The sequence below is a fragment of the Molossus molossus genome, unplaced genomic scaffold (assembly GCF_014108415.1).
Source record: "Molossus molossus isolate mMolMol1 unplaced genomic scaffold, mMolMol1.p scaffold_m16_p_13, whole genome shotgun sequence".
Classification (NCBI taxonomy): Eukaryota; Metazoa; Chordata; class Mammalia; order Chiroptera; family Molossidae; genus Molossus; species Molossus molossus.
In genome coordinates this window covers 48412890-48430778 of record NW_023425348.1, presented here as the reverse complement: position 1 = coordinate 48430778, position 17889 = coordinate 48412890, and the positions used below count along the sequence as shown (strand labels likewise).

The 17889-nt window shown below is 34.0% G+C and overlaps 4 protein-coding genes across 4 annotated transcripts; 3 read left to right on the top strand and 1 right to left on the bottom strand.

Moving 5' to 3' along the window:
• The first annotated feature begins 545 nt into the window (after window positions 1-545).
• On the top strand, window positions 546-1497 carry LOC118628991 (putative olfactory receptor 52P1). The gene is given in 2 exon segments (XM_036260085.1): window positions 546-937; window positions 939-1497. Coding segments are annotated over 2 exon segments (951 nt in total).
• A 7885-nt stretch (window positions 1498-9382) lies between these two features.
• LOC118628576 (olfactory receptor 51V1-like) lies at window positions 9383-10336 on the top strand. The gene has a single exon (XM_036259557.1). It carries the CDS (start codon window positions 9389-9391, stop codon window positions 10334-10336), a length of 948 nt encoding a protein of 315 aa, XP_036115450.1. The 5' UTR covers window positions 9383-9388.
• Window positions 10337-14203: 3867 nt separating this feature from the next.
• On the bottom strand, window positions 14204-15157 carry LOC118628281 (olfactory receptor 52Z1-like). Its single transcript, XM_036259147.1, has one exon. The coding sequence runs from the start codon at window positions 15155-15157 to the stop codon at window positions 14204-14206; it is 954 nt and encodes a 317-aa protein (XP_036115040.1).
• A 1832-nt stretch (window positions 15158-16989) lies between these two features.
• On the top strand, window positions 16990-17525 carry LOC118629004 (MORN repeat-containing protein 2-like). The gene has a single exon (XM_036260100.1). The coding sequence runs from the start codon at window positions 17169-17171 to the stop codon at window positions 17406-17408; it is 240 nt and encodes a 79-aa protein (XP_036115993.1). The 5' UTR covers window positions 16990-17168; the 3' UTR covers window positions 17409-17525.
• Window positions 17526-17889: the final 364 nt, after the last annotated feature.

Below are 17889 nucleotides of genomic sequence, written 5' to 3'. Positions count from 1 at the left end.
CATTCTATGTGTTAGAGTTTACTCTGATTGTTTTGTTATGCTCACTATGGGTAAGAGTATGATTAAAATAATGATTGCTTTTTGAAATATCTGTAATTATTGTGTGTGTTTATGCATATGTATCCACACTTGATATCAATTTCCTTGAAAAGACAATTTGCCTTTTTTTTCTAAAACTGGTTAAATCACAGAATTTATACTGGTTTCGACAGAATTATGTGGTTATTATATTACTAACTGATCCTCTATTAGGAAATAAAAACTACACAATAGAATTGAATAAAATTCCAAAACTTAGGGGGAAAAAATATCTGAAATAAGAGAATTTAATCTTCTCGTTTGTAGGCGAAGATGCTAAAACAAAGAAGAGTAAAGTGGTATACCTGCTGATTGACAGAGGTTTAGAACAGTCAGCGCTTCAGGTAGGCTGTTCAATCCTGTGTCGTGAGCCTGAGGACAATCACTGTCATACTGCTTTCTTCCTTTGGGGATTTGGCTGACGACTTTGACTTTGTTTCTGAGCATGCAACTTACTGAGTTTTAACATGACAGACAATTCTACATATCACTACATCTCATCTTTCTTTCTGGTTGGTATTCCTCGTTTGCAAGAGTTCCACTGCTGGATTGGCATCCCTGCCTTCCTACTGTATGTCCTGACCCTGCTGGGGAACAGTGTAATCATTGTCACCATCAGACTGGAGCCAAGCCTCCACCAGCCTATGTATTTCTTCCTTTGCATGCTGGCAATGAATGGCATGGCTCTTGCCTCTTCCATAGCCCCCAAGATGCTGGGTATCTTCTGGTTGGAAGCTCACAGGTTTGACTTTAATGACTGCCTAACGCAAATGTTTTTCATTCACATGTTTTGTATAATTGAGTCAGCCCTCCTAGTTACCATGGCCTTTGATCGCTATGTAGCTATTTGCATCCCACTGTTATACAGCCATCCTGACAAAACCCCTGGTCATTATAATGGGTCTGGGTAGTGTGACCCACACTACTCTGATGGTTTTGCCCTCTCCTCTCCTAATTCAGAGGCTACCATATTATACCAAAGATGGCATCAATCATGCCTATTGTGAACACATGGCTGTGGTGAAGTTGGCCAGTGCCAACACTCACGTTAACAGGGTATATGGAATCTCAGTTGCCCTTTCAGTGATGATATTGGATCTAGTGCTCATAGCTACATCCTGTGTTAAAATCCTTCAGGCAGTCTTTCAGCTCTCTTCCCAGAATGCTCGCTCTAAAGCACTAGGCACCTGTGCTTCCCATGTCTCCACTATACTGGTTTTATACACACCTGCACTGTTTAGCTTCCTAACTCACTGCATTGGCAAGAAGGTACCTCCAAGCATCCATGTAATTTTTGCAAGTTTGTACCTTCTACTGCCCCCTACAGTCAATCCCCTGGTAGATGGTGTCAAGACCAAGCAGATTCATGACCAAGTAATGGGTCTATTCTTCCCAAACAAGAAAATTTCTGAAAACTGAAGTATGTAAATACAAACTCATGTTAATAGAATCTGTTTCATGAAGTTCTGATGTGTTGACAATAGTTGCAACCATGCTATTTCTTGAGTCAGCTATGCCTTTTAGCAGATAGTTAATGCTGTGCATGTATTTTTTCTTTCATTTAGAGATAAAGGAATGACTCTTCATTGGAAGCTTTCAATAACCATTATCAACAATTGTTATTTATTATTGACGTTATTTCATATTCTATATGTATTGATAATATTTTAATACCCAAAAATGTGGAATGACTAGGCTAATTATTTTCACAGTTTAAAACTTCTCAATACATCAGACAATGCAACCTACATAAACAGGTTTCTTTTCTATTTTTATTTGTTGCATGCTTTGTTTAAAAATTCTCAAGTAAAAATTTTTATATTCTATTTTTTCTCTTATTTATGTAGTAATAATGACTTAACTTTCAAATAATTATTAATGTGTATTGGTCTGTTTATTGAATAGTTTACATGTATTTACTCCTTTACGCTACAAAACTATACAATGGGATAGGTGTCTATTACTCGCCTATATCAATTAGTAAACTGAGACAGAGAGGTTATGTAAGTTGCACTAGGAAGTAGCAGTGTAGAATTTGAACCCTGGGACTCTAGCTTCAGAATACATGCTTTTTATCATGTGATATTATCTACCACAATGGAAGTCTTACACATATGAGTCTCTTTAAAACTATGGAAGCCTATTTTTAAAATATTTTATATTTTAATCCCATGCATCTAATCTTTTTTTGATATTCTGGTAGATTTTCTTGAGGCTCCCTTAAACCTCTTATACCTGATTAATTCTAGTATAAATTTCAGAGATTGCTTCTATTTTGCTAGATAAATGTCCAATCAGGGCATTTTATTATTATACTTATGATTTTCAAATTTGAGTAAAATTTTTAGAGTCACAGAATTCTGATTACTGACAGAGTTCCCCTTCCATTATTTTTTTTTAATTTTGAAAAATATAAATTTTGGACACATTCATTAAGTGCTGCAATTGAAAATTATTCTTTCCCTAATTAATAATATTAATTTTATTTTCCATGGAACACAAGGGAAATTACTTTGGGTATCTGCCAATACTCTGTACAACACATCTTTTACTTTTAGCTCATTTCATTGGATGAGAGTTCACTGAGCTGGAAATTTATAATTTTTGACTGAGGTTGATATATATTTTTCAAATATTTAATGAGCGTTTGTGTGTTTTCAAATAAATTAATTCCTAAAACTTGTGGCTTTTTATGTTTTGTGGTTTGTTTGTTTTTTGCCATAGATATTATTGTTTGTTGATTACTATATATGTATCATCTTAACTTTTATGTCTTATATCGCAAATAGTTGTGATCCCTTACAATAATGCAATTCCTTCATTTAGTCAATGAGTATATCTTGAGAGAGGCTTTATCAGATATGTTAGAGCTAAAGTTATAGGGAGATAGTCAACTTCAAATACTGCTTCCAACTCTAATAGCTGGGTGAATTTATTTTTAAGTTTGTCGGTTGTGAGTTTTATCATCAATTAAATGTAGAAAACAGTTTTTTTTTTCTTTACAGTGTCAGAGTGAGGATTAAATGAGATGATGAAGGAAACACAATGATCACAATGGTCATCAAAGTCGTCTTCCACATGTACCAGCGGCAGTGCCATGACAGGCATTGGGATGTGAAGATCAATTAGCAAAAGTATTTTTCCAAATGCCTAAATAGAGCGCCTAACTACATATTTATTTCTTTATTTAACGTGTCCAAAAGTGAGCAACTTCCACATATTCACTCACCCAAATCAACCTATAAAATTTCTTATCTCACCAAGTCACTAAAATCAGTAAGAGAGAAATAGTTAGTCTCATAAAGTATTTATTAAATGTCAGGTATATGCCAAAAATATATGAGAAACACAGTGGAGAAGAAAGGTAAATGAATTAATTAAATAAAAAGAAAAATAATCCAGCATCTATTCCAGATGATATAGAAAAAGATAAATTTAATATAATATTGTTTTAAAATTGTGTAGATGATTATGGAACACCAAAATAATACTGTCTGAGGAAAAACAAAATAGTTAAAATATGTTTAAGTACATTTCAAGAAAAAGCTGAGTTGAATCTTAAAGAACGATAAGATTATCAGGTAACAGGGCAAGAGTTTCCAAGTAGAGGTAACATCATAATAGAAGTAAATAGACATAGTATGAAATTGAAAACACATCCAGAAGTCACTGATTTTATCTGAAAAATCAAAGAAGAATAAAATTTCAGAAAAAACATATAATTAGAAAAGCATCAGGGACATTAAATAAAAAAAAAATGTGTTTTTTTACACTGAAGATGATTGATTATCTTGGGGAATAAAAGATGGTGTGATGGTATTGATAAAAATATCCATACAATCATGTGTATAATGAGTAACTTTGGCTTTAGGTAATAAATCAAGTTCAAAACCTGAATATCTGCCTGGCCAGTGTGCCTCAGTCGGCTCATGGACTGAGAGGTCTCCATTCAAATCCTGGTCAGGGCACATACCTAGGTTGTGGGCATGATCCCCAAAAAGGGGCATGCAGGAGGCAGCTGATCGATGTTCTCTCTTATCCATGTTTCTATCTATTGCTCTCTCTAAAAAATTAATAAAAACATATTTAAAAAACAAACATGATTATTTTTTTAAATGGCTACACTGTATTTTGCACCTAGAGAGTCTAATGTTACTCTAGGTCAATCACACAGAATATGAATATGTTCAGTCCATGGGACAACTTATAGCACATAGGCCAAATCCATATTGCTGCTTCTTTGTGTGAATAAAATCTGATTGGAGTGCCATCATATCCATTGATTTTTGTATTGTCTAGGGAAGCTTTTGTCCTATACAATAAGTCCTCATTTAACATTATCAATAGGTTCTGAAACTTTAACTGAAACACCTTTTATTGAAACAAACTTTGACCTTAGGCTAATTGATGTAAATAAGAGTTAAGTTCTAGTGACATCTCATCAATGTTATAGAAAAAAGACATTGAATGAAAGGACACAGTCAAAGACCTGCTGAAGTGGCAATTAGTACAATGATCACATGATCAAAAAACCTTAACATGTTTACTCTGTCCCCTCACAAACCACTTAGCTATGTATGAATAGGTAAAATTCATAAGATTTTTAAGTTGATAAAACTCTTTTGTATAATACTGTGATAGTGAATACATGACTGTGCATTATTTTTGTTAATCCTCACTGAGACCATTTTTTCTATTTTTTTTTAGACAGAGGGGAAAGGAGGGAGGCACAGAGAGATAGAGGGACAATCATAGTGAAAGAGACACATCGATTGAATATGCAACCCAGGTACTTGCCCTTGACAAGAATAGAACTCGGGCCAATGCACCAACCACTGAGCAACATCACTCAGAGTTGTGGCTATGCTTTTTTAGAAAACACAAAACTTTAGCCCTGGCTGGTTTAGCTCAGTGGTTAGAGTGGTTGTGGACCAATGAGTTGCAGGTTCGATTCCTGGCAAGGGTATGTACCTTGGTTGTCATTTGTCCCAGGCCCTGGTCGGGGTTATGCGGGCAGCAGCCAGTCGATGTATCTCTTTCACAATGATGTTTCTCTCTCTCTCTCCCTCCTTCCCACTCTATTCTGAGACAAATGAAAAAACATCCTTGGGTAAGGATTAAAATAAATAAATGAATAAAAAACACAAAACTTGAACCATAGAGTAGACCTGAAATGAAATGCAATTATTTAAGATGTTGGAGGATTCCCAGAGGGATGCAGACTATAACAAAAAAAGTCTAATTGTATATCAGATGAATGAGATACCCTCACTGAAGGGGATGGTGGGAAAAGGCACTGACCTGAGTGGCTTTGGAAATAAGTCGAGTATTAGAACTCAAAGGGAAAGGACTGTCCATAAACTCTTTACTACAGTTGATAAAGTTTTCCTCACAGGGGTAAAAATTACGAAATCCTACAGGGCTTTGTACTGAAAAAGTACCAATTAAATAAATGGGTAACAGATGGTTGAAAGAAGGTTTTTCACTGTTGGACAGGAAATTTACTGATAATCTAGAAGAGGTTGGAAAGATTCAGAGGGTAACAAATTAAAGGGGCAGATATCATTAACAAATTAAAAGTAGCTTAATTTAGACACAAATGGTTAAATACAGAAATAGTTATTGCTACATTCATATACATAGGTTAACATATACACAAGTTAGGATACACATAAAATTCCTTCCTCAGTCAGCTGGGAGAACCAAAGAGAAAGACATACAGGTAGCAACGAGCATACCTATGGCCCAGTTCAGGAAATATCCAAGATGAGCCTGGAGCAAATTTTAATGCCATAAAGTAAGTGCTCCACACACACACACTACAATGCCGGGCATATCAGAAAGGAGAGGAAGCTTACAATGATCAAATTGGAACAACTTGAGCAATAAAATATAGGAACATTAGATTATGACCTAAATTATAATAAAATAATAATAAATCCACACTGATATAAATAAATTGAATAAATGAATAAATAGGAAGAATAAACCAATCTATCATGTAGAAGAATTCTAAATAATTTACTAAATTATATAGCTACTTCATACTCAAGAAGGAGTGTGGGCTGCCTTTAAAAACTTTGCTTCAAAAACTACAAGATCGAAATGTGAATTCAAAAAACAATAACTTTAAAGTGTAAAAGCCTTAAAAAGACTACCTCAGACAATGAATTAAAGTCAATATAAGCAGTAGATAAATCATGCTGATTTTATGTACACTTGATGCAATCAAAATGCCACTTTATCATCTATGATCTTCCTCCCCAAAACATATAATTCTATTCTAAGAAAAATTACATTAGGTGAAACTTAATAGAAGGATTTCCTATGAGTACCTGATTAGTACTCTTTGATATTGTCAAAGTCATTAGAAACAAGGATCATCTCAGAAATTTACAACCACAAGAAGTGGACTGAGAAGCCCAGCTGGTCATGAAATTGAGAACATGAGGATAATGACTGCTGAATAAGGAGGCACAAGCCACCCACATGAGGACAGTAGGTATCTCCCTTGCCATCTGAGCTCCCACTTGGGGGAAGTGAATGCACCCACACAAATAGTCAACTGATCTTTGACAAAAGAGCAATAGCAATTTATGGAGAAATATTAGTCTTTTCAACAAATGGTGCTGAAACAATTGCCTAGCCACGTGCAAGAACACCCACAAAAGGGAAATAGACTCACAAAGATGTATTACTTAAAGATCCCAAAAAATGAGAGGTGGGGATTCAATAAGCTGGGGGCAGGGCAGTCCTCTGCTCCAGGTCACAGGTTAGGAGGAGATACAGAGCAGGGCAACAAGCACATCTTACTTAAAAGATTGTTGGAATGGAGGTCACTAACTTTTCTTGGGCTTAACTCTAAAGACTGTTTTCAAAGGTGCCCCAGGAAAACTGAAGTGGGAATTTATGGCTGGAATCCTAAACTCAAGTCATAACCTAAATGTCCAGACTTGGGTGTGAGCATCGCACTGTAAAATACCTAGGCAGCAGCTCAGAAAAATAAAAATTGTTTTCCTCCAAAGTTTTTTCCCATCAAAAGGAGCTTGAAGAGATGTGACAGCTAAATACAATGTGGTATCCTGGATGATATCTTGGATCAAAAAAAGGAAATTAGGTAAAAAATATATTTGAAAAAAAAATGTAATTTAGTTAAATATAATGTATCAATATTGTTTTCCTAAAGGTAACAAATATACTATACTAAGATGATAATACGAAAAACTGTGTGTGGCATCTATGGGAACTCTCAGTATTATATATTCAAATTTCTGCAAATCTAAATATGTTCTAAAACTAAAATATATAATTTGTACTTAAATGCAAAACTGACTATCTGAAACGTCTTAGTTTACAGATACTGTATTATAAGACAGAAAATAATTGAAGACTCAATGCCAAAAATTAGAGAAATGGTAAAGAAAAAGAGGAAGGCAATTATGGCAATCAACATAAAACAAAAACAAGTTGACTCTGAAAAACAAAAATTGTTTTACTACAAAGTTGTTTTTACCCATCATAAGAAGCTTGAGGAGACGTAACAGCTAAATGCAATGTGGCATCCTGGACAAAATCTTGGGACCAAAAAAAAAGAAAATTAGGTAAAAATTAAGACATTTGAAAAAAAAATAATTCTCATCAATTTGATTTTTGTATTCAACAAAATCTTAACCAACATCTCAGCAAGTTTTATGCATATATTGACAACAGCATTCTAATATTTATAGGTAAAGCCAAGGAATCATATGAACCAAAATAAATTTAAAAAGAACAATTTTGGAGGACTCATTCTGCTGGGTATATATGCAACTAATTCTTGGCAAAGTTTTAAAAATAATTCTATTGAGCAAGGATAGTATTTTCAAAATATTATGCTGTACGATAAAAATAATCTTGACACCTTATATAAAAATTAACTCAAAATGGATTATTGAATTAAAGCTGAAATGTAAAACTTCTAGAAGAAAACCTATGAGAAAAATCTTGTGATCTTAGGTTTGATAATGAGTTTGTAGATATAACAAAATTAGCTCAATCCTTTAAAAAAAGAAAATTGGATTCTACCACAATTTTTAAAAATACAACGTTTGCCTTTTTTGGTTACAGTTAAGAGAAAGAAAGAATTACTTACAAACTGAAAATAACAATTTGTAAATCATGTATCTGCTAAGAATTTTGTAACTAAAATATGTAAAGAACACACCAACCTCAGTAAGAAGAAAACAACTTCATCACAAATGAGATGTGTATATGGCAAACAAGAATATGAAAAGATGCAAAAAAAGTATTTGTCATAAGGGAAGTTCAAATTTAAAACAATGCTGTATCACTACATGCCTATCAATATAACAAAGCAAAATAAAACAAGCACAAAAAATCTGACCATACCAGGTATTGGCCAAGATATGGAGGAACTATTATTCTCATACACTACTAAATGGTACCATTGTTTTGGAAGACATGTTGACATTATTTAAAACAGTTAAATACACATTTACCATAAGATCTAGCCATTCCATTTCTAGTTATTACTCTAGATCAAATATTGCCCTGATACTTTCCAGTTTAAACTGCATGCCATTGATGTAATATTGGAAATAATGAGGTAAAATTAGTGTGAGGGTCAGAAAAGGCAGAAATCCTGTATAAGATAAAGAGATGTATAAAAATAGAGATGAAACATATGGGTTATAGAGAAGAAAAAGTACAACTAAAACAGTTGTATAAGGGTAAACCATTTCGAGAAGGGCAGTGTGAAATGTGCAAAAGAAGTTCTGATTTCACTTTGTTAAGTTCCTCTTACCTACATTTTATGTCTGCGAAGTTAGATTTCAATAACCAGTTCATTTCATCTGGGAGCTCATGACCTTCTGGGGGTAGTGAAAGGAAAAGCTGTGTTACCCAAGAGAAAAATTACCCATTTCATATTTTCCTGAGGATGCTACCAGCCTTGATAGCAGTACACACTTGTGATCATACATTATCTTCCTCTAGAAATAAACAGACACTCCCAGAAGTCCAGCCCCAATTCTAAATCCCATATGCTCATTAAGATTATTGTTTCTATATAAAACTCCTTAGCCTTCAGGCATTTCTTATCACGAGCAGTGGAAACATTTATGGCTAGAGAAAAGGATTTTTGCCCTAAAAGATAAAGAACTAGGTCTCTATTTTGCTGATTTTATAGCAGTAAATAAAATTGCATTATATTTTATTTTATATTTAAAAGCAGGCAAGCATTACTAGAAATTAAGGGATCATAAATTGATCTAATTTGCCACATCTCTAGAAATATTTCAGTTCTCTCTTAATGTCTGCTATCTCTACCTTAAACTACAATAGTTCCAGATTTATCCTCAGTGGCTTTCCTGGCCTAGAAGGTGAATATCTCTGGCTCTCCATCCCTTTCTCCTCCATCTATGCTATGATTTTCCTGGGAAATTTCCTGGTGCTGCATGTGATCCGAACTGAGCCAAGCCTGCACAAGCCCATGTTCTACTTCCTGGCCATACTGGCCCTCACTGACCTGTGCATGGGGCTGTCCACTATGTGTACAGTGTTGGGAATCTTGTGGGGGTTCATTCAAGAGATCAGCCTGGACACCTGCATTGCCCAGTCCTATTTCATCCACGGTCTGTCTTTTATGGAGTCCTCTGTCCTCCTCACTATGGCTGTTGACCGCTACATTGCCATTTGCCATCCACTACGCTACTCCTCCATCCTAACAAATGACAGAATCATGAAAATCGGGGTGGGAATCTTATGTAGAAGTACTTTACTCATACCTCCGGTCATTATTCACCTGAAGTTCTTAAATTACTGCCACCCCCCCATTCTCTCTCACTCTTTCTGCCTGCACCAGGACTTAATTAGAATGGCCTGCTCAGACATCCGTTTCAATAGCATCTACGGTCTGGCCCTGGTGATCAGCAACCTGTTATTGGATGCAGTGCTCATACTTGTGTCCTATGTCATGATCTGGCATGCAGTCTTAGCTATTGCATCACAGGAGGAGAGAATCAAGTCTTTGCAGACCTGTGTATCTCACATCTGTGCTGTTTCAGTTTTCTACATTCCAATCATTGGTCTGACCATGGTGCATCGCTTTGGGAAACACCTCTCACCTTTGGTACATGTGTTCATGGGCAACGTCTATATCCTTTTTCCTCCCTTAATGAACCCCATTATTTATGGCATCAAGACCCAGCAAATTCGAAGGAGAGTCCAGAGACTGTTTTACTTGAAAGAAATGTGCTGAGAGCAAATGTTCATGTATTTAAAAGACAATAAGTGGAAATCAATGGGGTAAGAATCAGTATATAATTAAAAATGAATTTAATAACTTCTATTTGTATAATGATTTATGTGTTGCAAATACTTTCCTCTCCATTTTTCCCCATAGCTACCATAAGCCAGTGAGATTGATATGGGTTATAGTGATCAATTATATAAATCACTATTATATATATATAATAATTATATATATAACTATATATATATATAGTGTGCTGAGAATATTAATGTATGAGACAAAGTAGCTATTAAAATTTATATCTTAGTATGACCACTTTTGTGAGGATAGTTTTGGATTCACCCAATAAGGAAAATGTAAATTTTAGACAAATTAAAGTCCTTCAGGTAATTATTAAAGGATCAATAATGATCTTAGTCCATTTTCACTAGTCTAGGCAACATTCATATTTATTGTTTAGCCATCATCCCTGCTACCTAGTTTTGCCACATGATAATGTAATTGAGTAAGGATCATAGGGAGACTGGATTATTTGGATAATTTAAAAAGTAATGAAACAAACAAACAACAAAATCTAATCTGATCATGTTCGCCCACCAGCCAAATACTTTTTCCTCACTTGTATCCTCTGAATAGTAATTAAACTGGAGATATAGACAACCATAATTGCCAGAGTAGAAGGAGCCAGACTTTTGTGGTCAGTTTGTTTATCTAAATAATAATACGAATAGTAACTAGCATTTGGAAAACAGTTGAAATGTTTATTATGAGCCTATATCTCATTTAAATCACAGTCCAAGTTAAAAAATAGAAGAGCATAGATTGTTACTAAGACCATGTAATAGAAATGCATTTCTAATTTATTTCACCATCAAGACTCTGTGGTAGATATGATTTTCTATTATATGCATGGATAGTTTAAACCATGCACAAGTTAAATGATATGTCCTACTTTTAGGAGGTAGTAGGTGAGGGGATGTGAATATATTTTCTATTTTAGTTTCAAATCACATTACAGCTTTATTTATTATCTTCCTTCTATATTTTTTAATATAAACTCTATTAAATGGTCATGCAATTGTTATAAAATATTCATATGCTAAGTAAAAGTAGAAAAATTATTAAATTCAGTCATGGGTGGTAATATAGTACATACATTTGGACTCAGTATGTGTAAGTTTCCTCAAAATATTATTATCACAGTGATATATAATTTACTCAATATATTTAAGGCAAGTTTTTGAGGTATAATTACAAACATTAATTCACTCCATTTAGATATACATGCACATTTTGATGAGCTTAGAAAAATATTTACAGTTATGTGATCACCACCACAATCAAGTATGGCATCTTTCATCACCCACAAAAAGTGCCTGTTTTAATTCTTTGGAATCAGTCTTCTCCCACAACCCAAAGTGCCTGGCAACCAATAATCTGATTTCTGTCATACAGTTTGCCTTTAAGAGTAGGTCATTTAAATGAAATCTTTATATAAAGTAACATTTTATGTCTCGAGTCTTTCACTTGTAATATTGCTTTTGGCATTAGTTTTTGTTGTTGCTTGGATTCACAGTTTATTTTTATTGTTGAATTCTATTTCTTTATACCACATACAGAAAATGTATTTATTCATTAATTGATTGACATTTTAGTGTTTAATAGTTTTAGCTTTAAATGATGCTATCATAAGCATACACTTTTTATGATTATCAAAGTATTTCTTCAAAACTGGTAGTTGATTTTTAATGTTTATATCTTTACTATTAATAATACAATGATCACCATAATAACAATAGCCATAAAAATAATACTTAGTTTATATTTATCAGATGCCTGTTATATGCCAGTCACCATGGAAGCACTCAGTAGTACTTCTTGCTGTTAATTTTCAGAGCAAATCTATGAGGTTAATCATAATCATTGAATTGTGCAAATGAGGAAATTAAGGTAAAGGGATTTTAAATCACTAGGAAATAATGGTGGAACAGTTTAGTTTCACAGGGTTTTTACTACTGGGACTGCTGTTTTATTTTACATTACAGTTATTTTCCCATCATTCTATTGGTTTCTGTTGGTGGTGGTGGTCATTGTGAGAGTTAGAAATTTTAAATTGAGTATTAATGCAAATAAGTTTCAAATTAATTACCAGTTGAAACAATTATTTACTAGGCCATTCTTCTTTCAGCCAGTATTATGATATACCGAATCTTATGTAATAGGTTTTGTACTTTATATTTGAAAAGTCAGATGTGATGAGATTTTTGTTTTGTTTTGTTTTGTTTTCTTTTGTTTTAGTGCTATCTTGTTCCAAGAGACCCTATGTATGTCAATGGTTGTCTGAATTTTCAACCTTGCAGTCAGCTGAATGTTGACTCATTTTCTCTTTAATCTACCTAGTGATCAACCTCAATGTTGGTGTTTACTCCTCAAGCCCTGAAATCTGACCCATTTTATCTTACTTCCCTGACTCTAACACTTGCTTTTATGGCCCTTGACAATAGAATCATGTCCCCTTAGTCAAACCAACTCCCTTGGCAACTTCAATACTCAGCATTAGCCATGATTTTGTGTTCCTCAAACTCCTAGAGTGAAAAAACTCCTAGATCCAATCGCTGCCTTGTGGAGGAGAAGGAAACCAGTTTTCTGACTGAATATGCCACATGGTCATTTTTACTTCAGCGCTGTTCTCTCAGATTGGCATGAGATATCTTAAAAGGACATTTTCGTCAGATATTTAAGCAGAAAACAGGGAATTTATTTCCCTATTCTTTTAGCTTCCCCCTACAATACATTGGGTTTCTGTTCTTTTATGCCCTGACACTTTGGATGAGGGCCTGCTAGTGTGCAGCTGAAACTGGGACCTTTGAAGATTGTACCTTCCTTATTCTCCTTTTCCATCTGTGTTTCTCTTCCCCATCTCATGCTGAAAGGGGTCCACTACTTTTCTTTTGTGTGTAAAGGGAACTTCCTCTGCATCCCAATCTACTTCCTCCCTACCCTTGTTCTACCCGATACGTTCTAACAGATGCACTTAATGAGATAATGACATTAGAACTCTCTGAAAGAAAGAAAAATCAATAGTATTTAAAAGGCAAAATATATTGTCATATAACATATAACACACACACATATATATAGTATTTAAAAATATATAGAATATAGAGAGAGATATATAGATTTCTGACTGGTTTCAACTGACTATTTTCTTATGGTAATATGTCCCAATTTTGGCAACTTTTACTTATTATACAATAATGCTAACATTTTTTTGGCATAAATTAAACTTTTTCCCACTGTATCACATTTAAATCAATTCCGAACCCAACATGACTCTGTAAATGTCCAAACTAAATTTTATTACTACATTTATAAATGATTATAAAATTTATTAAACAGTTATTATGTTCCAGATATTATATACTTCCTCAATTTACAAAAAAAAATGAACTTATAGATACAATAACTTTTCTAAGATTTTATATTTAGAAACATTGGAGCAATGATTTGATCATTGGCAGTATAACTTCAGAGATTGCCCTCTTAGTCACAAGTCTACAATGTAATCCAATGTCTAAAACTAGTATTTCCTTATTAATTACGTGAAAATGATTGCACTCAATCAATTATATTTTAAGCCTGTTGTAGCAAAACTTAGTATTATACAGAATCTAAGATGTTCTTGGTCTGATATTGCCCTGAACAATATAAAAAAAAAGAGTAAAATTTTACTCTTGATCTCATTTACTTAAATTTTTACTGTTATTGTTCTCCCCTAGTGCTGGCATGATTTAAGATGTCCAACATACTTGTAGGTACTCTTCTATTAGTGGAGTTACACAGAAAAATGAAGACTAAGCTGTTTAGTCTACATCAACAAAATGTCTTGCTCAAAGAGAAGATCTGGATAACCTTCTCCTGAATTTTCTTGGACTTAACCCCATAAATAATGGGGTTGAGAGTGGGTGGTACCACCACATAAAGATTGGCAAGAAGAATATGTATATGGAGTGCTATATTGTGGCCTCCAAATCTGTGAGCAAAAAATGAAAAAAAGGCCGGGGTATAGAATAATAGGATCACACAGACATGGGAGCCACAAGTATTCAGAGCCTTGAGTCGAGCTTGTTGGGAAGGAATTCTAAACACAGTACAGAGTATAAGGGCATAAGATATTATGATAAGTACCACATCCAGGCATGTGGAAAATAGGGCTACAATCACTCCATAGTAGATGTTGACTTTGATGCTATCACAGGATAACCTGGCAATGCCCATATGTTCACAATATGAGTGATGAATAATGTTCTTCCCACAGTAAGTAAGCCGATAAACCAGAAAAACCAAAGGAAAGCAGATGAAGAAACTCCTAATCACAGATGCAATACCCATTTTTCCAATGACTGAGGGAGTTAGAATGGTAGTATATCTTAGTGGATTACAGATGGCTACATAGCGGTCAAATGCCATAGCCAGCAATATGGCAGACTCTGCCACAAAAATGAAGTGGAGGAAAAACATCTGGGACACGCAGCTACCAAAAGAAATACCCCCATCTTGAAGCCAGAATATTGCTAGCATTTTTGGTGTGGTAACTGTAGAGAGAAGAATATCTGACAGGGCCAACATAGAGAGGAAAAGATACATAGGTTCATGAAGACTATGCTCGGTGAAGATCAGATATAATAAGAGGGTGTTGCCTACAAGAGCAATTATATACATGAAACAGATGGGAATGGAAATCCATGTATGTGCTTCTTCCAGTCCTGGAATTCCAATCATGGTGTACCAGATGTCTCTAAGGTTGGTATGGTTTGAAGTTGCCATCTTGTACTTTGTCCTTTGATAGTGAGCCCTGAAATGAAAAGCTAAAGCAAGAGAAAGAGTGAGAGGAAAATGGAGAGAGAAAAAATTAAAGTTAATTTATCAGGTTGAATGAGAATCTTGGCATTGCAATAGAATTAATTGCCTTAAAAGAGGACTGATAGTCAGTAATGATTCAAGGATAATAAGTCAGATAGGCTTTACTGACATGCAAGTTAACAACATTATATGGCTAACACTACTAATGTTACTGGAAATAATGGTGATACTAATTGTAATAATAAACATTTAATGGATTTATAATTTAGTGTAAGCACTACAGTTAATACATTATACTTATTGACTTAGTATCATACAAGAAAGTTCCTTGTAAGCTCTTGCACATCACAGTTTTCCTCCTTGTCTGACTGATCATTTCTAATAAGTAATCTATTTTATTCTCTGGATCCCCAGAAATCATGTGTTAAGAATACTGGTGTGGTTTTTTTGTGAGCTCAAGACCTCTAAATCAGTGAAAATCATTATTCCTTTAATTTAAAATGAAGTCTTTCTTCATCAAATAAAAATACCTTGGAGAGAAAGAGAAACAGAAGTCTGGAGAGTCCTGGCTTTGCACAGTGCTATATTCAATTCATGCTGTGTGTATTAGAACCATGTTCTCTCTCTCTCTGCATATTTCCAGGATGCATGTGTTTCAGTTAAAGCACTACTGTGCAAAGCAAGCAATCATAAAACATCAAATATAAACTACAAATATCCTCTGTTTTAAGAATGTTTTGCTACTGTGAGTATCAAGAAACATGAACACAAATAACCACCCCTCAGATTAAATCAGGATAATAATGATAAGAGATACTCTATCACATGTCTATAGCACAGAAAACAGTATCTTTAACTAGGGGGATGGTGCAATGATTCACAGAGATATTGTCATTAGATCGTTTAATAATAATAATAAATATTTTTAGACTTTCAAGGAGCTAACTTGGGAAAGAATAAGCTACAAAATTAAGAAGCTAAAGTAATAAATGCAAGTCACTGTAAAAATCAAGTGATCTAGCATATTATCTTACAGACATCAGAAATATGACTAGAAAGTAGATGTACCTTGAAGAGTTAGAGTTTTAAAAATCAAGCTAAAGACTTTGGTTTTAGTTTAGTTCTATATTTAGAATTGACTTATTATTCAACAATTTTACTAAGTCTCTAATATTAACCAGAGTTTTAAGGAGAACATAATATGATCAAACTTTAACATTTATCTTTCCAAAGAAGCCTTTGTTAATGGGCAGTATGTTTATTTTTCATTTTCTGTTCCCCAAAAAACACTTATAAAAATTTTAATTAAATATTTTGTATTATTCATCGCAAATACTTTCCAAGTTCCATATGGCTATGTATCTTAGCTATATCTTAAGTATCTTAAGTATCTATTATAATACTTTATTTTTAGTAAATATGGTTTAAAAGATAGCAAGATGGAGTGAAGGAAAGGAAGGCAGCTACCAGAAGTTGCTCTGGGAAGCTTTTGCAATAGACCAAAGCAGAACAAGAAACATGACCTTAACAGTGAAAGCAGACAAAATCAGGAATGTTCAGGGTTGAGAGAGTATTTGATACCCATCCTTCTCAAACTCTTCCAAAAAATTGAAGAAGAGACAATACTTGCTAACACATTTTATGAAGCCAACATAACTCTGATACCAAAACCTGCAAGGATAATACCCAAAAAAAGAAAACTATAGACCATTATCTCTGATGAATACAGACACAAAAATCCTAAACAGAATACAGGCAAATCAACTTCAACAATACATTTAAAGTCCAGAAAAATCCCTCTAGCACCTCTCAGCCAACTGAAGAGGTGTATAAGATAAACTTTATATTTCCAAATGGAGTCAAGTATGATGGTGATTGTACAAGAACACCTTCTGGAATCATTGAGAGAAATGGAGTAGGTATTCATACAACTCCTAATGGGATTGTCTATACAGGAAGCTGGAAAGACGACAAGATGAATGGTTTTGGAAGACTTGAACATGTTTCAGGAGCAGTGTATGAAGGACATTTTAAGGACAATATGTTTCATGTACTTGGGACTTATACATTCCCAACAGGGGAAAAGTACATTGGAAATTTCAATGAAAATAGGGTGGAAGGTGAAGGGCAATATACTGATATCCAAGGACTAGAATGGTGTGGTAACTTTCATTTCACAGCTGCTCCAGACCTGAAACTAAAGCTCCACATGTAGATTTTTTACATTATAGTTGTAATGTGGCAATTGAAGTGTTTAATTGTAAGGAAAACAAATCTGTCATATAAAACAACTTCATGCACTACTACCACTATATTATAATATTGCCAATAAAACCATTTCTCACTTAAAAAATAAAAAGTAATACATCATGATCAAGTGGGATTTATTCCAGGGGCATAAGGATGGTTCAACATATGGAAATTAGTCGATGTAAGATACCACATTAACAAAAGAAAGACTAGAAATCATGAGATTGTATTAATAGATGGAGAAAATTATTTGATAAGACACAACATCCATTTGTAACTAAAACACTGAATAAAATGGTATAGAAGAAAAGTATCTCAACATAATAAAGGCCATATATGACAAACCCTCAACTAATATTATACTAAATGGTGAAAATCTGAAAGCTTTTCCTCTGAGATCTAAAACAAAACATAGATGTCCACTCTCATCACTCTTATTCAACATA